Source organism: Passer montanus, unplaced genomic scaffold (genome assembly GCF_014805655.1).
Source record: "Passer montanus isolate IOZ18808 unplaced genomic scaffold, ASM1480565v1 scaffold8, whole genome shotgun sequence".
In the NCBI taxonomy this organism is placed as follows: Eukaryota; Metazoa; Chordata; class Aves; order Passeriformes; family Passeridae; genus Passer; species Passer montanus.
In genome coordinates this window covers 11,144,078-11,166,338 of record NW_024373256.1, presented here as the reverse complement: position 1 = coordinate 11,166,338, position 22,261 = coordinate 11,144,078, and the positions used below count along the sequence as shown (strand labels likewise).

General features: G+C 38.0%; 1 protein-coding gene across 2 annotated transcripts in view; it reads right to left on the bottom strand.

Moving 5' to 3' along the window:
- Positions 1-22,261, bottom strand: part of USP7 (ubiquitin specific peptidase 7) — a 70,988-nt gene that overhangs the window by 12,691 nt on the left and 36,036 nt on the right. For both annotated transcript variants that reach the window (XM_039731826.1, XM_039731827.1), the window contains 19 exons: positions 21,855-22,053; positions 20,340-20,478; positions 19,550-19,638; positions 18,733-18,841; positions 12,862-12,992; positions 10,434-10,488; positions 9,794-9,874; positions 9,597-9,687; positions 8,724-8,806; positions 7,659-7,768; positions 6,643-6,799; positions 5,620-5,764; positions 4,933-5,063; positions 3,703-3,837; positions 3,395-3,496; positions 2,612-2,717; positions 2,173-2,265; positions 1,338-1,405; positions 334-434 (listed from right to left, as the gene is read on the bottom strand). In XM_039731826.1, the coding sequence (XP_039587760.1) occupies positions 334-434; positions 1,338-1,405; positions 2,173-2,265; positions 2,612-2,717; positions 3,395-3,496; positions 3,703-3,837; positions 4,933-5,063; positions 5,620-5,764; positions 6,643-6,799; positions 7,659-7,768; positions 8,724-8,806; positions 9,597-9,687; positions 9,794-9,874; positions 10,434-10,488; positions 12,862-12,992; positions 18,733-18,841; positions 19,550-19,638; positions 20,340-20,478; positions 21,855-22,053 (2,125 nt within the window). The remainder of the gene's footprint in view (positions 1-333; positions 435-1,337; positions 1,406-2,172; positions 2,266-2,611; positions 2,718-3,394; positions 3,497-3,702; positions 3,838-4,932; positions 5,064-5,619; positions 5,765-6,642; positions 6,800-7,658; positions 7,769-8,723; positions 8,807-9,596; positions 9,688-9,793; positions 9,875-10,433; positions 10,489-12,861; positions 12,993-18,732; positions 18,842-19,549; positions 19,639-20,339; positions 20,479-21,854; positions 22,054-22,261) is intronic.

Here is a 22,261-nt window from a genome sequence, read left to right as displayed (position 1 = left end):
AGGCTCTTCAGTGTCTGCGTTACAGTGGCTCCAGTACAAAGCTGCACAAAGCAGATGCATTGCTGAACACACTCTGGTAATATTATGAGCTATTTTAGGTTATTGGTTTTCTAAACTGGGAGAACACCTTTTCCTTAAGTAATGTGGGACATGATACTCAGATACCACTAATACTTGCTCATTTCCCCTTTGAATAAACAAATGAGAACTGCAGAGAACACATCTACTATTGGAATGTAACTTAGCTCTTGATAAAAAAGCTTAAAGGAAGTTCAGCTCCCAAAGTGAATCAGGTGTTTTAACTGCAATAAGGTGCCCCCTTAAAATACATACTTCTGAAACACTATGATGTCACCATCCATGAGTTCATCGAGAGCTTTATCAAGAGATACATCATAGTCTTGAATCCTTTCTGTTAAATTGGGTTTAACTTCCTGCAACAAAGAACAAAAAATATTTACCACAGAATAATAGACAAAAACAAAGGTCACAAATAAGTCACAATATGGAAGAAATCATCAGATAAGGTAACCTGTACATTCTTTCAACTGAAACACATGGATAGATATGTATCTATACAAATCCAATGCAGGTATTATAAAATATCTATATGCATATTTATACTTGCAGGCTGACCTCTGGGCTGACCCAGGGATAAAAGCACCTATGTAAACAAACTGGAATGGCACTGTAACCCTGGCCTGCCCAGAGTACAGCTTTGCTTTTTAGGATAGCACTGTGTGTGCTGCCCTGGAACCACCAGAGAGAGCAGCAGGACTGCTACCAGAAATTGCAACAAAAACCCAATTCCTTCTTCTTACTCCAGCAAGGACTTTGCCTTGGCAAGATCTGCATCATCAGCACTCAATAAATGTAGCAGTTATGAAGATTCACTGCTTGCATATTTGGACAGAAACAGCCCAGGAGACTAAGGATTTTGTTTCCTGACTTTGGCTTGGGGAAGGAAGGAGAAGATGCCACATTTTCTCAACTTCACTAAGGTGGGCACTGAAAACACAATGGCCAAAAATGTCAGCAGCATTCAGTTCTCTAACTCAGCAACACGGGTTTAGCACAACAAAGCTGCTCATATAGAACCCTCATGGAGACAGTTTTTTGGTTTTAAAGCTTTACACTTTTATCTGTTTAATACAAAATCTGTTTTGAAGTTAACTCTCTGCTGCTACTCTTTTGCAGCACTGTAGACTTCAAAGTTACAGATTACAGTGCTGGTAATTTATAAATTACCACTGTTATGAGCAACTTTTTTTAATGACTTTTTTTTCTTTACAGCATGCAAAAGATAAAAAAGTTACAAAAAGTCTATAAATCCAAACCTCATAGAGGATAAGGTTAGTTTCTTGTGGAAATCCTGCTCTCTCACACATAACTGGAAGCAAGTCACCTGTTGGAGAAAAACAAAAAGGAATGTGAAATGTGTAGCACGAATTGCTAGTGAAACCAACCACAGACAGGAGAAAATCCCTTTCTGTACCCTGGATAGATGGTTCTACAATGCCTAAGAAAGGGCCTTCCACACTTAACCAGACACACATTTATGGTTCCTTTCCACGTTTAACTGAACTACAAAAATATGTGCAAGTTCATTGAAAATCCAAGAGATTAAATAACACTGCTCCTTCCCCAGAAAAAAGGTTTTAAAAAAAAAAAAGACAGCTAAAGTACAAAATTTTAAAATATGTGTAAGTTAACAAAATGAGACAGTCAAAATAAAAAAAAAAAATATTTTTAGTCAGTGGATATTTGCTTAATTCCTTAAATGGACCCTATATGAAAATCAAGGCTCACATGTAACTCAGGCTGAGCAGCTGCTCAGGCTGCCACAGTGAAAGTTTATAGAAGAGTTACTTGAAAAGCTATTGGGAGGGAAGTATCACATCCCAAAGCTTTACAACAGGTCTGAAACAGCTGTAACACCTGGTGAGTACAGCAACAATGAACTGACCACCTGTGGGGATTTGAGGCTCAGACCTGCAGCAAATGTCACTGACACAACATGGGGCAGAAAACTCTCAGGTACTGGGGGAAGTAAGAATTTGCTTCTGTGGTGTACCTTTGGTTTCAGTGATGGAATTATTATTAAAGGAAAAGTATGTGCAATCTACTTTAAAAACTTCACTGATTACAACGAAATTGAAATTCAGAACTCACGTATTTTACAGGATATAGGGGTGTAGATATGTCCACAATAATTCAAACTCCGAGTTTTCGGATCATACATCTTCAGAAACAACATTACATCATCTACAAAGTAAAAAACAAGATTTAATTTTAAGTAAGGCTTGGGGAGGAGGAAGGAGATCACTTAGATGTTTTTATCTACACAGTAATAAATGTGTCTCTTTATTAATTCAGTGCCCTTAAAATATAGAGAGAAATTTATTCAGTGAGTCTAAAAACATACAAAGCATGCCTTCCATTTAAAGAAAAATGAAAAAGAAACTGCATGAGAAAAACTAACTTCAGCACTGTAAGTAGTTTGATGGATACATCAACGACATCCCTGAAAAAAGGAGTGCACAGAGTTTTTGGAGATACACCCAACATGAAAGCAGTTTGTATTTTAGAAATGTTTAGCCCATATGCTTACGATCTTTATCAAATTTGGGTAATGTTGCTCCAGTAGCAGCCATCTCTGGATCTACTGTTTCCAAAAATATTGTCCACGGATTCTCATTGTCACTGAGCTCAATCATCTATGTAGAAAGATGTGAGAGAAGAAAAAAAAAGTCTCTGAAGAACCTAATACAACCTGCTATCAGCATTTTAACCAGATACAAGAACTTTATGACATTAGAAAAAAGCCTCTCCCGTTTGTACAAAGTTGTGTTAAAGGAAGTTTATGAAATTTATTAAGACAAACAAATATGGATATAAAACCACCAAAAGCTTTGATAAAAGAGTCACAGTAGGTTTTATCTAAAATTAATCCACTTCTTTATCTTTCAAAAGGTTACCTACAGCTATCTTTATAAGGACAAGGACATGACTTAATTTTAGAATAAAAAGAGGGTGAAACCATCCTGTGGTATTTAGACATGTTTTACATTTTAAGCAAGAGAATTCCTTAAATCTAGAGGGTTTGCCTCTTTTGTCAAAGGGACAGTTCTGTTTTAATCTAACATAAGAAATCATGATTACACCCTTTTCTCCATAGCAGAAAAATCATGCACCTACCACACTCCTGCTTCCTATCCAAATTAATCCACTAAACACCAAGTTTTTCCAAGCATCCAACTTCACCAGATTGAATGAAATTAATTTAAAATCAAAAGCCTGAAAAATCTCATGCCTCAAAGTTAGATATTCTTTAAGAGAACCAAGAATCACAAGAGATGTAGAGAAATAATATCATCTCTCAGTGACTACTCACCGTTTTATTGCCATCTGCTTCATTATCTAACATTGCAGGTCTTTTTGTTCCATTACTTCTAGCTTGCATTGGCCATAATCTGATTTGATCCTGGGGAAATCCCTAAAATAAATAAAAATTGTGACAGGAAACTAAATCAAAACAAGGGAAAAATAGGCTAAGATGCTTTCATTAAACTCAAACAGATCTTCTCTGTTAAAAGGTCTAAATTATGATTGCTGTCAATATGTGGAAAAGGTAAGGGCTAGAAAACAACCATAATGTAACAAAAAAAAATACATGCAGGTATTCAGCTACAGAAAACTCACCATTGTTTGAGAGAGGTTTTGAACAAATTCTGTAAGTGTGGAGTTTTTTAATACTTTGAAAACAGTGTATTTCACTTTTTCTTCATCATACATATCATTGCCTTGGTGACCACAGAACTGATCTTCTGCCACTATCTGAAAAATGACATTTAAAGGTTACTTTTCAGATTAGCCCAGCTGTACCACGTAATACCTTCTCAGGATGCTTTACTATGCAACCTCCCTGGCCCTCTGGCACAGTGCTAACACTATTCATGTTCTCAGGGAGCAAATTTGCAAGAACACAGATTACAAAGAAATTAAAAAATCGTGATTGATAATCTCATCAGTGTAAGTAATTAAAATACATTAATTCTTACAAATCCCGAGCAATTAAAAACCAGTTGTGCTTAGATCCCAAGTCTTGAAACATGCTCTAACAATCCTGGCACTTGGAGAAAATAAAAAGGCTACATAATTCTGTGAGTGTGCAATGCAAGGAGGCCACTGAACCCTTTCCCTGTATTTCCCACAGCTCCCCTGCACTCTTTGGCAACAGAAGCACAAAGAATGCAATGCTGCCAGTGTCCCACTGCAAACTCAGTGCAAATGCAGGGCAGAACAAGCTGGACTTGACCAGTATCTCTGCTTATCAACACCAGAGAGAACAGGCAAGGAAACATGGAGGCACATGGAAAATGGGTTCTATTTCCCTGTGCCAGATGGGCTCTGGAAAGAGCCATAAACAGGGTTCCTTAAGGCAATTCATAACAATCTAGTCCATCTGGCTTTTCCAAAAAGATAATTGCAAATATAAGCACTCTCTCCTTCTGCTTCTACTTGATGAGCTCCGTTTGGCATTAGTCCAGACCTGCAGCCTATGGCTAGATACATTCTAATTTTAGAAAATAATTTCTGAAGGAGACAGAAGTGCAGTGGCAGGGCAGCCATTTGAAATAACCTGGTCCTTTTCCCTTTCACCTAAACTTACTATTTTTATTTACAAGCACAATAAATTCTAAAGTAAACATAAATGTTTATAACATACAGTACTGTGTGTTTTATTAGAGTTCATTGCATATGTAAATATACCTAAAAGCACTAAATTATAATTTCTCTTCAAACGCTACTTCAGAAGAAAAAATTTTTTTAAATAGCAAGAAAATCAAGGTTTGCCTCCAGAGTGGTTCAATATTCTACATTTTCATGGTACAGTAGCTGTAACTTAATCTTCCAGTTTCAAAAGCTGACCTGCACTTGCATATAGAGGTGAGCTTCCTGCCTCTCCTTCCTCTTCTGAGCTTCTATCCTCTTCTCTTCTTGTAGCCTTTCTACAAGTTGTTGAGGAATATCATGGTCGGTGACAGGCTGCAAAACTTCACCTATAAAGCAGATTTTATGATGTTATTTCAAGATTTACATCAAACAATTTCTTTTTCATACACGCTTGACTTCCCTCTGATTTGAAGTCAAAACCAACTTTCTTCATCTTTCACTTAAAAACATGGTTTGATATCATCATGCTTTGGCAAAAGAAGCACTTCTACAACAAGCCACTACTCCCATGAAATATATATCATAGACTTTTGAATGAAATATTCAGTTCAGAATTAAAAAAATATTTGCCACCACTCCCTTTTTAAAGCGCATATGTATCTACACGTTTACAATCAATTTGATTTAATTCCATTACCCAAGTCAGTTCACTAAGTCTCCCATCCTATAAACCAGCCAAGGCTGAAGCACTTTGCAGGTGCCTCACTGAGGCAGAAGATGACCCAGAGCAGCACACACTCTCCCAAAGCGAGAGAACGGCTGGTCCATCCCGCTACGTTCTGACTGTAAAAAAGGCAGTCCTGCTGTGCAGGAACATGCCAACAATTCAGAGGTAAAGCAGCCCTGCCTGTCGTGCCCTCTGAGCACAGAGGGGACACGTACTGAGCTTGGACTCCCTGATGTACACCAGCATGTAGGCGTTGGTGCAGTGCCGCACGGAGAGGTCGTCGTCGTGCCCGCCGTAGTTGTGCTCGATCGCCTCCTCCTTCGTGCACCTCGACACAACGTCGTCATCGAACTTGCACCACTAGGGAGGAAGTTTTACAGAAAGGTGATTTTACACGTAAAAACATGTTCCTGAATGATAAATTAATCCTATTTCTGGCATGTCTTTCAGCTCTTTGAAGTAACTAAAATTACCTTCAAGCGGCATGCCTTTTAAAAGGAAATCTAGTTCAGTATTTGTGCTACTGCTACTTGTGCTCAGCATAAGGAAGTCCATAAATACCAAACCTTTACTGAACACTTTACAGGGAGTACCAAAAACACAATAATGATTCCAAGAAGCTTTTCTTAAGACTTCAAACATCTAATATTTCTGTAGGAAACAGAAAATTTACTTCATCTGTTGTAAAATGAAATAAAAAGCAGTGATACAAAAGACAATGAATAATTCTCTGTATATTTAGAACAATATACATCAAATTTTAAATTAAAACAATAAAGCCAATTAAGAATAAATTACAAATAGCAACAAATCCACAGTAAAATCTGACTTCTACTCTTACTGTGAACAATCATGTACACACAAAACCAGTCAACTCAAGGGAAGAAGCACCTGACCTATAAATGTCCAATCCAATCAAGTCACCTAAACCTGGAACAGTGGGACACACACAAACATGCTGAACTTCTGAGTCACAGAAACACTGGAAATGCTCATATTTGCTTCAGCAAAGTCAACCTCAAAAAAATGCTGGATAAAATCTGATTGCAGAACTTCAATACATACACACACAAGAGAAGGGATTTCCTCTGTTAAAAAGTCTTTTGTTAAAAGCCAAGTGTGTATGCACTCTTCTTTTAGGGGAAGAAAATTCTGAAGACTTGCCCATCATAAAAACTGCTATTATAAAAACTGCATTTACAACACACAAATACTTTTAGATGCTTTTCAATACTCACTTTGCCATCGCCCTTTGGATTTAAGTAAACAACATAATGTCCACCATGGTTATCTCCACTGTGTACTAGAACTGCATGCAGAATGTAATTTGCAGGATCTTTAGGATCTGTTTTTTGCAAAAATTCATCTAGTGGCAACTGCTCAGGAAATTCAAACCTAGTTTCAAAAAGAATGAAGACAATTGTATTTGTAGTTAAGATAGACACACATTATCAGGCACTACTATGGAACATTATGTGTACTCCTAAAGCAAAGAATAAAAATTGAACATGTTACTGTTACAATGCCACTTCTAACCAGGACATGCTGCATACAGTGGCAGAATTTATACTGTTTAAATATGGGAATAAAAATAAACTTTTCAAGCAGCTCAGGAAAGCATGCCCTCAGTAAACAAGGGCAAAAGCACTTCAACTGAATTAAGGCTGGTTTGGATTCACTGTGTCAAGGCAAAAGCTTTAAAATCTGTTATTTTCTAGCAGACAAATGCAGCTTTCCTAGAACAGGTACCACTGGACTGGAACATTACTCTGAAATATCTCACCTTGGTGAGAATGAGATAATTGCAATAAACATTTAGTTTACAACCAACCATGTATCTCCTTGAGAAATTATCAGCCTCTACTTACAGTGAGTGGGCAAGTGGCTCTCCCTCCATCCATGGAAACAGATGGAGGGCAAGCAGGTAACTCCTTACTCATCCTGCTTACACTGGTGGCAGCCTAGCCACACACTGCATAAAAAATGCTACACAAGCCATTAAAAGATGCAGGCACCTGTTCATGGTCAGAACAACCACTATGGATTACCAAACACTCAATTTGTCATTTTGAACTTCAATATTCAACCAGTGCACCTTTAGGGGACCTCCACTGTGAGTGACTGCACAAGCCTGCTTCTCAGAGCTTGGTCAAATACCAGGATTTTGGAAAGCTATTTTTTGCTAAAATACTTTCACAGGTCCAAATTCTATAAAAAAACCCAGCCCACACACTAAACCAACCAAGCCACTTACCTATCATTTATCTTGATGTTTTGGTCAGTCTGAGGATCATACATAAACCTCATGAGCTGTAGGTGTAATACTGGTGGCAGTGTTAGGAACTTCACACCTTTCTCTGCCTCCTAGACATTTTAAAGGAAATAGAGGGTTGAAATTGCAAGATTTTTAGCAACTCAAAATACCTGTTTGTTGCAGACAGTCCTTATATGGACCTTTACAGACTTGACAACACAATGTACACCAGAATGGTTCAAACTTTGGGTGCAATTTGATTTATCCTAATGCTGCCTATTGTTAGGCAGCTCATCTCCCATGAGCTACTCCACTAACACAAAAACTCAATTAAATGAAATTTAGGCCACTCATACAAGAATATGTGGACATCTCACTGCATTAGGAGCAAGTTACCTGCATAAATAAAATTGGGAGAATATGGAGGCAAAAGCTCATTTTTGATCAATTAAGAATTTCATGTTCATTGCATCCTGCCAACAAGGATTTGGCTACTGTGCTATACCTTCCTAAGAACAGCTAGAGAATATATAGAACATTACTGACAAAACCTGGTATGTCAAAGCTGCAGAAATAAGCTTTAGTAAAACATTATTTATAAAGGACTTCAGCTTACTCCAGTGGGTGCAGCCAAGTGCAACTGAAGAGCTCAGAAACACGTGCACACACATAAATGTTTAATTTCCATGGGTTCACTTGGTGTTCTTGCTGAGAATACAAACATGAGCTCTCCAAAGTTACTTTTAGAGCTATGCTGCTTTTTGACTTGACACATGGAAAAACAGACTACTCACAGAGGAACAACTTATCAGTCTTGAGATTGGTGGAAAAGTAAATCATTCTAGCAACTGGAAGACTTGGACATATAAAACTCACTACAAATTAAATTGCTATAAAATCTGAGCTCCATTTTAAGAAACCTAACAACAAATAAGAAGAGCTACATAAAAAGCTTGCCTAAAAAGAAACATCACCAAAATCACTTGTTAAAATCTAGAATGGGTTTTGCAATATTGTTATTTTATCAAAGAAATAAGATTTAAAACCAGGTTAAAAAAATAATACCTGCAAGCCATGTTCTCCTGCATCATACTTGTTATCACCATCCAACTGCTCCACTGCAACGTAGTCAATGAAGGACTCAAAAACTGAATGAAAAAAGATTGGGGAATTGAACAGAAGAAGGAAGAAATGTAAGTTTACTTTAGCCTGCATCATATTAATCAAATGAAATATTAGGACAGGGGAGTTTGTGTTTGAGTACTTCTGTCCTTACTTTAAGTATAATTTTATATTGTTTAAGAATATCAAGAAAGGTACCATATTGCAGAGGCATATCTAAGAATACCAGCAGATTTTAAAATCACACAGCTACAGCTGTCTGCCACAACTCCTCACTTCTCAGCTGTTAAGCATCAAGCCAGATGCCTCTGTTTGCTGGACTCCTACACATGCTTTCCTGTGCCTTGTACCCCAAGTGCTCAGTAAAGACATGATAAGGGACCACTGTTATGCTGTTCTGAGCAGTTAATTCTTTTTTTTTTTCTTCTTACTATGGCCAGGTCTATAAATAAGAATCTATTTCATCCGAGTTCATCTTTATATATAAATTATAACTACTGTGACAATACCACTGTGATCACCATGGCACAGTTTTATGAAACCAGAAAACTCCTGAAGTTCTTAGAGTCTTATGAAAAGATACCAGTAAGAGAATTAGGGAGGAAGGAGCAGGGAAAGGAAATGGAATAAGGAAAAAAAAAGTAAAGTAATCTGGGCAGAAACATTAATGCATTGAAAATGTTTTCAATAAGGTGTCCTAAAGCACATACTTCCAATCACTGTGCACCAAAACAAACCCATTTGAAAACAACAGGCACTGAAGCTGTCCAACATACTGAAGTACTGCATGGGTGCATATCACAATGTATCACTTACTATTTTTCTTTCCCTTTATACTTAGCTGGATGTCATAATAATCTTCTATCCGTTCAGATCGATAGTCTACATGCTTGCATTGGATGTAAGACTGGAAACAAAACCAAAACAAGAACAGTAGTTGAACAGAAGTTCAATTTTATAAAAGTAACGAGAGCTAATTTAAATTATTTTTGAGAAAGGTACAAAATACATACCACCATCTTCCCTCTGAACAATTTAGGGATAGTGCCTTCTACACATGTGCCTTTCATTTTATTTTCCACGTTATCAAGCAGCTGAAAAAAAATCAGTTGTTACACAAGATAAATTTGCAGTTTTTAAATTTATTCATCACACACACACTATTACTTAACTGATTAGATGCTAAGTTACTTGGACAAAAACGAAATGTTAGTCTATTTGTACTGGCACCTCCTTTCTAGTCCTTTAAATCCTCCTCTTTCCCCAGACTGAGGGCTACTCCAGCTACTCCATTCTTTGAATCTGGAAACCCCCACAGATGTAACAATGCATTTCATCTTCAAAACTGCATTTCTATCCATGGTACAAAAGTACCACTAGCACATGTTCCAGTAACTTTCAAGCTTCCCTACTTTTTAGAAATTTCTCACACACAAAAGGCCACAATCAATCCCATTCTTAAAGAGAAAAACTTTTCTAAAGTTTTTCTTAAAGAGAAAAAAGGCAAAAACTCTGCCTTTGAGATCTAATTTAAATTAATCAGGGCAACAATTAATTCTAATAGTTCCTAAACTCTGTAATTTATATATACACACACAGAGTATCAAGAGAAATTTATACATCACAGACCAGCAAGAAATAGTATAAACATACCACTCGACATAATTCCTGGACATCATGTTGCATGAAGCTGTCTAAAGTTTCCCACCTTTGTAAGGCAAATAAATAAAAAATTACTAATTAGGGGAAAAAACACCTCAAAAGACATTTTTTGATTTCTTTGCAGATCATGCATGTAATACACAGCAAGCTGTACAGACTGAGATTTTGGACTGGCTGATGCACAGGTTCTCTAGCTGTGTAGGAAGAAGGGGCAGTGAACTCGTGGCAGCTGCTCTGAGCCCACCCTGCTTCGCCTGTGTGGGACTGGGGCAGGGACAGCAAAGGCACCCAGAGCCAGCTGAGGAGGCCACAGCCTGACTGTTGCTCTTCCAGCCTACAACCCAGTCTCAGTTCATGCCAAAAAACCTCTTAAATAAAGGCTTGGGAGCAATTCAATGCCATCAGTTTCCACAGCAGGATTCCAGCTGCCTCTCTTTGAGGGCCCTTCAGGTGCAGTCAAGTGGCATTCAGGGATTATTTCAGCACAGGGAAGGAAGCAAATGGATTTGTAGGAAAGACTGGCTCCTTTGTGCTCATCTAAACAGTTAATCCTGGGCATGCAGTAACTGCGAGGAGGCATTCAGCTTTCTGAACTGTCCATGTGCAAACACACGGTGTGAAAGCAGGGCTGAGGGCAGCAGGATGTAAATGCCTCATAGCCAGCACGGCACACCACAACAAGGGCGTTCAGCACTCCTGCCTTTAACAAAACAAGATGCACCAAGTGTTTCTAGTTCAGCATTAAATACACCTGTGAGAACTGTAACTTCAACTCAAGAAAGTTTTTTAAGTTCTAAGTCTCTGACAACTTTTTTTTTGCAGCAGCCAGCACTCCCAACTGTATAAAGTAAACTCAGCTGATTGTAGCTGCAGGTTCAGTGTGATGCTCCACCCTGGCCCTGGAACCAGCAGCAGGGTGATCAGGAGCAGTGCTGACTTTATCCTCCCTCCCACTCTCTTCTCAGTGACTCACCCCCACTGTCACATGGTAGCAAACTAATCTCCAAAGTGTGCCAACAACTGTGTGGGGTCCACATTAAACGAGCTGAATCAAGTGGCCTGTCAGATAATTAAGAATAGAAAATAATGCCCTGACTCTCTAGGCTTTAAACACTAGCCAGCTCATAGGACAAAGCAAAGAAAAAGGTCACACACTAAAATTAGGATAAAGAAGGGTTCATTTCCTACTTAAAGAAGTCAAACCTAGAAATTCACAACATTCAGTAAAAAGTAATACCCTAGTAATACCCGAGCACCTAGGGCTCACAAGGCCAAAAACCCCTCTCTGATTCAATGATGAGGGAAGGGGGAATCCTAAATCTTCAAACACATTCTAAAATTATTTTCCAAGAACAAAAGCAGGCATGAATACATTTTTAAAACCCTGCTGTTGGATATAAAATTAAGCATCTGCAACACCCTTGGGAACAGCTTCTTCAAGCTACTGAATATAACATAGTTGGGATCTTAACTGGAGATGAAATATTTACTCTGTCACCAAGTCCTGTCCTATAACAGGACAGCAGGAGCACTGATCCACCAAATAGACAGTGTGCTAGTAGGAAGAGGGAATGGCCAGATAAACAGACAACACAGGCTACTGATCTCCTTTTAAGATTCCCCTAAAAGGGGAAGAGTCAAGGTTGCAAAGAGGTTGTTTTAGGACAGAGCACGACTGCAGGCTGTAGCAGCAGATGCAGGATGAACACGAGGACAACTGTATGAAAAAGATGATGCAAAATGTGTTTTGAAATAAGATGCGTTGCTAATGTGTTTTGAAATAAAACAGTGCCTGTCAGTATTACTACAAGACTAGCCTATAAATACAGTGAGACACAGTAATACAAAATAAAGTATTTTAGAATGGATTTTAATAAAATCCTACTCCATACTTAGAGGACATGCAAAGGGAAGACTTGTAAAGGTTATACTAATGTTAATCTTTCTGTCCTAACTTTTGTCTTCAGTATGTTGTAGGAAAATGTTACAGCAGCCATCAGTGTTCAACAACATGGACATGCAAATTACTGCTATTGCACTAAAACTAGCACTGATTCCATTTTTTAAAGACATTAACAACACATGAACTGCAATGTTTCAATGACTGTTTTCTTCTGAATTTTACTTAAGTCAATTGCATCACACAATGTTCAGGTAAATGATAACCCTGCTTTTAACAGTTTTGTTTCTGTACAATTCCTTTTCCCAAAATACCTGACTTTGGGATCAGCTGTATTAAGTACTGGCTAAAAATAAAAACCTATGCAAGTAGACTACCAAAAGTTAACAATTAACATCATATTGCATTAACACTTCTTTGCACCTCTCTAAAAGCAACCTTATTAAAATAGTATCTTTTTAAAGAAGAAGCTTTTATGAAGCTTGAGTCCAATAAATAGTCCAAGTTTCTGAAACTTACCCAAATGATTTTGTTAACTTTTTAGTTCCAACTGGTTTGTCACTATGTTGCAGCTCATAAAACACTCTTTGCAATGCTAAAGGAACACTTTTGGATGAGTCATCTCCTTCTGTGGGCATCATGTACACAGCCTGAAAAAGCATTTAGTTCAATTAGTATCAGAAAGGTTTATTGCTCATCCTGTTTAATGCATTCTTTCCTCTTCAGTGACTTCCTTCATAGAACTCAATTTAATCAACACTTCAAAAAAGTCTGAAAAAAATCTTGTACTGTAGTGTAAAAATGTTAATTGTCTGGAACAATTCTTCTTAGAGCACAGTGGTTAGAAAAACGTGAACAACAGATTCCATTCATGGTTATTTTATCTAAATAGTTCCCTTATTCCAGCCTGGAACAGTAAATGCACTAAAGCATTTAACACCTTTAAATACCTTCTCATGCCCAGTATGTCTGTGCAATCATCACAGTAGGACCAGATACAGCAGTCAATACCAGAGACTTGAAAATAACTGGTTTTGTGAAAAAGCAACCACATGAAATCATACAACAAGTGAACAAAGGCAACAAGTGAACAAAACCAGAAATGGTCCACATGGAGAAAGATGTCAGAGGAAGCTCTGAGAGTCCCTGATTCATTCATTCCTACTTAACATCATCACTGTCCAGCAAATAAACAGCTTAACAATTCAATTCACTGATTATACTGATCTGGGAAGGATTGGGAACAAAGAAATTACACAAATAAACCAAACAGGGATTAGGAGAGTTCAATAGTCACTGAGATGAGATTTACTTTTTAAAAAGTGTACATCAATACATCTAGGGGATAGGAAGAGCAAACAAAAGGGAGATGTTCATTTGAGAAGCGTAAATATAAAAAGGAACAGACAGCCCTGGAAGGAGATTAGGCAACAAATGAAACTAAAAAAGACTCCAATATTAAGTAGCATATGAGAAAATAACCTGTTAAAACCAGAAAAATTGCCATCTGAATTTCTGCCTGTGAAACACCAGGGAATGATCCATTTCTGTGAGTGAAGTGCTGAACTGTACCTCGGTGACTGACCTCAGTCTGTGCATTAGGCAGAACTCCTGAGGTGGGCAGCACATCTGGCTGACCCTGGACCCCACACACACAGCAAGGGCAGCACTGCTGCAGGCAGCTGGGAGCTCTGGGCAAAGCCAGGCACTGCTGCAGGACAGCTCAGTGCAAGGGATGGGAACCACAGGGGACAGGCACCAGGTTAAAGCAACACTGACACTAAAGCAATACAAGCGTGTGGCAAAAGACAAAATAAGAAAGAAAAAAAAACAACAAAGGAAGTGCCTAAAATGTTGACAGGCCAGTTTTCTACTCCAGTTCTGAGGATTCACTACATTTTCCAAAAGTACAGCAACAGAAATACTTCAAAGAATATCATCAGAATAGCTACAGTAAGATAAGAGAAACAATTTCATTAAGAAAGCAAATCCCTTCTGACAGGAAAACAATGGTTAATTACACAACTGTAAACTATTATGATAACTCACATGACTGTATCTTTAAGATTTTTTATTTAATTTTCAGAAGTTACCAGTGAATAGAGAGGACCTAAAACAGAATCATGAACACAAGTAACTTCCAAATTTTATTTCTCCTCAGTTGCAAGCTACACTGTTAGTAGTAGTTACACAAATTAAAAGGAAGAATTAATGAAAATTTGCTGAAATTTATAATCAACTTCTTTCTGAAGGGCAGTAAACATAAGTCTTTGCTAGGGTAATTTTAAGAACAATACTCCAACCTCATCCTAATGACAACAAAAAAGTTTTCTTTTTGCTCCACTTTGAGATTTGCTCAAACCGCTTTTATAAATTTTATAAATTGAAGAAAATTGCATCTTCAATTTTATCACTGGCAACAGGTTTTAACTGCTGAAACTCAATAAACTTTCAACTTTTTTTAAGGTGTTAAGTACTGCTTCAAGAGTTTCTAGTGATGCAGTCTGGAAGAGAGCTCTGTAGGTTCTGATCTCTTTTCTGCCTACAGGTGCCAAGTTCTGACTGGGGTTCAGTTGCTCAGGATCAGATCCAGTTAAGTTCTGAGCATCTCCAGGAATGGAGATCCCACCACCCCTCCATACCCAGGAATGGAGATCCCACCACCCCTCCATACCCAGGAATGGAGATCCCACCACCCCTCCATACATCCTAATCTAAAGCTGGACCACCCTGATTATGAAAATCTCCTTCCTAAAATCAGAACATTCAATTCCAGAGCAATTCATATAAGCTAATAAAGTAAATAATTTCCAATTGCTTTATTTTTATCATCCACATGCAGAATCCCAGTTAACAAGGTCAATCTGGGGAAACCCCAAATATAACTAGACAGAGTTATACCTTTGATTTCACAAGCAAAAGTTATTTTTTGCTTTAAAATATTAACACCAGAACAAGTCAGCACCTTGAGGAGTCAACTTTAAACCTCGTCCTGTATCTGATTTATGAATTTTTTTAAGAGTGGGTGTCACTAGCTAAAGGTAGAAACAGAAGTAGTTGAATGACCAAGTCTCAGATCTTCCAAAATTCTATCATCAGCCCCTATTAACTTTTTTGAACATCCTATAAATGCTTTTTCAAAAAACAAATATATAGATACGTGCTATGTTTAAACAAATAGAAACAAGGCGTGAAAATCAAGTCATGAAAAAATGCAAATACAGTCAGTGTTGATATATTCAAAAAATAAATACTAATATGTTAAACCTACAGCAGGCTAAAAATCAATCTTGTGATTGACTCTTCCTTCAAAAATGCATAAACTGGAGTTCAGAATACCTTGATAATTAATCAAAATCAAATGCTTTGCCTTTAGTTCCCATTTTTTTAAATGTTTTTCTCATATACCATCTGGACAATTAATTCCCTTCCTATATCTCTCAAGTAACACTCAAATAATAATTTACAATTTACTTATAATTACTACATTCCAGCTGCCATTGAATAAAAACACCAGTTTTATTTCTTTGGAAATTGTACATGTGTTATGACAAAGCAGACATTTAACACAGCCTTTCTTGGCTCTTCATTGTTTCTGTGTTTAGGTAATACTGGAGCTCACTTCTCTGAGTTTAACTGTTTCTCCACACTACCACTTTTTAAATATTATCCTCTTCAAACCTTAATTTTTTTGCCTTACCCGCCCAGATTCTGAAAGCTTGACCTCATGATAAAGGTGTGAGGCATTCTGATCCATGTAAAAGAGTCTGAGAAGTTCCCTCAGGAAATGAGCACTAAAGAGGGATAGGGACGTGTATAGGCATATTGAGAGATATGAGAAAAATTTTAGGTATTTATATAACAATAGAATGCTACAGGTAACTTTGAACACACTGCTTAAAGCCAGGAATTAAAGAAGGGAAATAAATACTGTGCATGGAATTCCAAGGTTAGGTAAAATATATTAGATAACTGGAGAAGAACCAGATCAGGGAGAAATGGACCAGCATTTATTATTTTAATGTATTTATATAAACATTCTGTAATGCTCTCATGAGTTGTAGGGACTTTTACAAAGGAACCAGCAAACAGTTCTAAAATGGACTGAATGCAGCCACAGGCACTGACAGGCTGGAGACACTAAAGGGACACCTCAGGTAACAGAGCCCAGGGTCAGACCTGGACCCCTGGGAAGTCCCCCTCCCCTTGCCTACTAGACTGTGTTTAAACACATATTTATCAGTCCTAAAGAACAAATAACAATATGCTCTAATGTCAAAGTTCCTTTCTTTATTCCCTGCCAATGAAGCCACCTCGTTGCTTAAAAGGGAAGTCTCATCTCAAACACCCAGAGCCTCCCATGTGCTATGGGGAAGCAGAGCAGAGAAGAAAGGACCTCTCCATCAATCCTCACCCACGCTTCCCCAGGGCCTGACTTGCCATAGGTATGTGCCTGCCTTTGCTATTGTTCATTGCTTCCCCAGCTCTGCTCCTGACAGCAGCTTCTCTGTGAACAAAGCTCCAAGTAACAGCAAAAGAAATCATTACTTCTTCCAAGGAAAGAGGACTCACTGAAATTATGAAAATGGGAAAAGCAAACCAAGCATACTGCACGTTTTGTTTTATTTTACTTTGGTTTGAGAGGAACAAGTTTGGTCAAAGTGAAAACAAAAATGTAAAAAATACTTTTTTCAGACAAAGCAACAACTGATTCTTCCTGATCTGTACCAATGGCAGATAAGTGCTAAAGCTGTCTAAAACTGCCACTGTCACCTGTTCTGTATGAAGGGGCTCTGAAAGCCTGAGGAATGAGCAAGGAATTGGACATTCCAGCTGATGTCCAGGAACACTTCCATAAAGGAAGCTGCAGCTACCAACTCTAGTAAATTAAGTTTTCTCGCATGGTCACTAGCCAGATATTAAGAGACACTAAAAGTTGCTTTTATTTTGTGTCTGGGGAAGAAGTGCATGGGAATGCCTGGCATAATCAGTTCAGTTGAAATCAATCTGTATTACAAAAAGAATACAGATTCACTACTTCATGGTACATACTGATTTAGTGACTACAAGACAGTCCTGAACAAACTACCCAACTGCATTAGATGGAGCTATTACAAAAGCACTTTTTTTCTCTCAAGAGCCAAGTGAAGTTGTTGAAAAAAGTAAAATACACAAACATTGAGTGCTGAGCAAAAAGAACAGGCACTATAATGAGTGATAAACTGAATGAGTAAATTATACCTCCTGCAAAAAATGAACAGATGCATCATGTTTTTATTTATCTGTTGTCCATGGCATTAGGAAGATCTCAGTTACATTCTATTGGAGTTTGAGGTATTCTTTTTTTTGCAGTGCTTCAGAGTAAACAGCATTGCAAAGAGAAAGAAGAAATGCCAACCAGGACACTTACAGGCCACAGGGATATAAAAAATAAGATGGTGGGAAATTACAAACAGTGGAAAGCAGGTACATTAAAAAGGGAAAAGAAAGCTTAACTGAACTGCAACTAGTCTACATAAGAGAAAGTCCAAGTTAGAACAGTCCATTTTCACTAAGAGACAGACAGTAAGTGCAGAAATGCACAGAAGGATGAATTAGGATCAATAGGAAACTCCAATACACTCAATAGTGCCAAGTTGTTATATTCTCCAAGTACATCCCCTCTTCTAAATAGCCACCTCCAATATCTAGTCATCACTTCTGTTTTTATTCCCAGTAAGAGTAATGCACCATTTTAAAATTATACATTATCTAGTGTATTTTATCCTGGCTTTAGATGAGGTATTTATTAAAAAGGTATTTAAAGAAGTTCTTTCCAGCAAAGAAATAACATCTACAGTAAACAAAAAATACTACTAAAGTAAATATAAAATTATGTTTAAACTACTGAAAATGCTATGCTTTCCATCACTACAGAATGGCAACCATAATAACAAAAAAATTCTGCTGCATAAAAGCAATTTCAAGATGGAGAAAAGGTGTATCTTTGTGCATTGTTTATGGGCTGAGAAGCCGTAATTCCCTATTTTAACTATTTCAGAAAAGGGAAATTGCTTCCATCTTTTATCTGCAAGATTAAACTGCTTCCCCCACCCCCAGCATTCCTAGCAATATTAACATACAACACAGTCAAAGAAACACCCTCTAAGCTCAGGTCTTCTTCAGATGCTCTGCCTGCTTCCACAGAAGGCAAAAGCTTGTGTTCCACAAACTACAAAAGGGAGCTTCCTGTACTCTGCCTGCAGTAAGACATGCACCACCATGCAAGTCACAACTCCTCTGAAAGGATAAAAGAAGCAAAAGGATCACACAGGTCTGTTTTAATTAGCATTTATAAATGTTTCAAAACAGCCAATGTTATAATCTCGTGTTCTTTCATGTATTACTTACCTTTCGTAGCTGATTCGTGAAAAATAAAGTCTGTAACAAACTGTTCATGTAACAAGTTGCTCCCTGGTTCTTTAAGCCAACATATCCTGTGTGCTTCTTTGAATCCCACCTAGAAAATAGTTTGTGGTTAAAAACAAGGAAGTTCTGTATTCCAATAATAAAGAGTGTTTGTCCTAAGGTGGTGCTGCTGGTAGGTATCAGCTATTCTCCAGTGCTACTGAAGGTTCAAATAAACTCCACTCCACTGCTGCCTGCCAGTAACAACATTCTTTGCAATTAGATGCTTAGTGATTTTATTACCTCTTTTTTAAAAATATGTTCTATATGGCAGAAAAATGACATCCTGAGAGAGTGTCCTGGAGCTCAAAGCTGTACTTTTAAGGGCAAGTCTGCACCTCTGTACAACATCACTGTTTACAAGTGCCATGAAGGAGAACAACTGAGATGGAGCAGTTTTACAACAACCGTAAACCAAGGCAAGTAAGACAGCACTTGGCTGCACCTGAAACCCAGCAGCTCCCACACCACAAATGCTCAGGCCAGAACTGCAGAGGTATTAAATCAACTCACACAGAAGCTGAGGCTCCACAGCATTTTGCTGACTGATGCAAACAGAAATTTAAGCTATACAAAATCTCTATGTGACTATGAAAAAATTGCCATGTGAGAATTCATCAACTAGTAGTGACAAAGGGAGAATATCTGATGGGAGCTACAAATGACAATAACACAGAATACTTGAATGATCACAAGCAACATAAAAATACTAGAATGAAGAATTTTTAACCCTGCTTTGTTTTTAATCAAAGGTACTTACGCTACTCCGTGTGGAGCATCTGCTTGAACATAGACTTCAAAAGTAACTTTGTCCTCTTCTATAAAGCCTTTTTCAGGATCAGTAACTTCCTGTAAAACAAGAGTGACACAGGAACATGAAAAGTGGAACATGCAACATGGCTGCAGTGAAGCATCCACTTAGACATCACTTTTAATTTCCAAGCCTGAACTATCAGCAGTAATCAACTGCAAAAGAAAAACTGAAGAATACCAAAGTATTTGTTTTACAGCTTACTAGACTTTAATTCTTTTTTAATGTCTCAATGCAGGAAACTTGTTCCTGCATTATAAGATTTTACAGTAATTTTTTTGTTTTCAATGATGTAACAGTTGGTAATCAAATGTTCTGCTTCTTCTGGACAATATTCCAAAACCTTTGCAAATGCTTAAAAAGCTTTCATAATTCAACAGAAATCTTAGTAGTATTATTAGGGCATTAAATATACATGTACATATACATAAAGAACATATGGAAATGCAAGCAAATTTATGCTGCTTCAGAATGTCAGCGTGTATCACACAGTGTTAACAAAATACAAGCACTTGGGCAGAAAATAGTAATGAAGGAATATTTAAATTACAACATAAATAAAAGCACTCTACAAAAATCAAATTAACAGAGTAAGAAATTGAAAAGAAATCTACAGCAAAGATAGAAAAAAAACAACAGCTTGGGGAAAAAACCCCTTTGCTATCAGCACTTCTGTATGCAGGACAGGTACAAAAATGCTCCTACCTAGCAATAGATTAATACATGTCCAATTACTTACACTCCAGGCCATGAAGTTAGAAAAGCCCCAGTCATTCTCCTTATGAAAGAACAAGTGACTAATACGACGACTGAATGATTTTTCATCATCCTTGTAGTTTATAATCTTGAGAACTGCTTGTGCATGACAGGACCATGACCTATAAATACAGAAGAAACACTTGAAACTCTTTCAAAACCAAGCTTTTTATAGTCGTTACATAATTTTTTTTGTTAGGGATTTTTGGTACATTACTTTCACACATCCTTTTTTTTTTCCTTATTAGATGCTAATTGTTATTGAGGGCATGAACCTCTGGGGCTTTGTGAAGCCACATTATGAACCTGGAATGGAGATTTTCTTATGGCAACAGTGTTGACAAGAAAGTGTGTCAGTGACTTGCAGGCTGGTTTAAGAAGCTGACGGCTCCCCCAGGTGAGTCAGCTCTGATCTGCCTCACTGCACATGGATGGGCCAGCTCCAAGTGCTCTTGGTGTCTACAGAGTGGGAGGTCTCAGCCTTTGGTAAGCAAAGGATGAGGAGATTCTACCCTCCCTCCCACAAGATAAACTCCCCAAACCTTATTGTCTCAGCAGCACTTCTTCATGACCACTGGTGTTCAAAACCACCCTACTTGTGCCAGGCAATCAGTCTGGACACAGCTTGGACAAGGTCCTGTCACTGCCTCATGCAGTGGCACTGCTTGCTCAGCCCCACCAGCTGCACCTGCGTTGGTACTTCTGAAGATCACCCTTTTTCTGGAAATCCTTGGATGTGAATCACATGTCCTGTGACTTTTTAATACACTTACAACTTTTTCTTTACATTCTGTCCTGAGCACTCACCTCTAAATTCTGAAAATTATGAAGAAGTGGAATTTATTATTCAGAGTAAACAACAAGCTTTGTGAGATTCAGCGCCAGAATGGAGTTACTCTATTGGAAAGGACACCTGAGAGTTCTGCATCCTTCCTGGATAAGCTACAGGAATGCTCCAGAAATTTGTAGTTTTCTTTTTAAATTTCTCTATTATTTTTTAAAAATGGCCAAAGGTAGTTCACGTTGATTAGCATGCAGGACCCCAAGAACACACACATGCTCAGATGTTTCTGGATGAGTGAGGGACTCCACTTAAGGAGAGCACTCATGCTCTGCTCTGTCTGCACTGGTAGCAGTTACCTGTTCACACACTTCACAGGGCAGCATTTATAGCTTGGCATGGCTAGAGAAGCTCCATTTTCATTTGAAATAAACCCAGAACTTTTTCCATGCCATGAAAACTGTCAGTCAAGGGCTTCTCCTTCAGCAGGCACATTCTAAATTCTACCACAAACTTCTAGTCACACAGGCTGATTTTAGCTCATCCTAAAGAGGGGATTATTCTTATGCTTTGAGATTTAGAAGGGTGGGGGGTAAAGGGCACTCACACCCTTGCAAGAATTCTCTCCTCTTGTAAAAAGCAAGGGGTTGTTTGTATTTCTTGCAATAGATTAACCAGTATCAAGTGAGACTTGTACAATAATTAAAAGGGTCTTACGTGGAATCAGACTCAGCATTGCACTGAAGGAAGAATCCTACACTTTTTTGGTGTGGTCTGTCCGGGTAGAGCCGTGGCATTACCATGATCTTCCATGGCAAATTCCGAACGAAGCAGGGAGGGCTGAGCACTGACTCACTCAACCTGTTGAAGCGTTCCACTGTAAACTGAAATGTTGCTTCTGATCGCCAACTTGTATCTGTAACACACACACAACATTGTTTGAAACACCTCACCTTCTTCACTCCAAAATGACCAACAGCATGGAACATGAGCATGTTTCATAGTGGAACACTGGCAGCAACAAAACCATCCCCATCCCAGAGGGACAGTGAACTACTTAATTACTGACGTCTCAATTTTTTCATTTTGAAAAACATTGCAACTCCATTCAGGCAAACATGGCA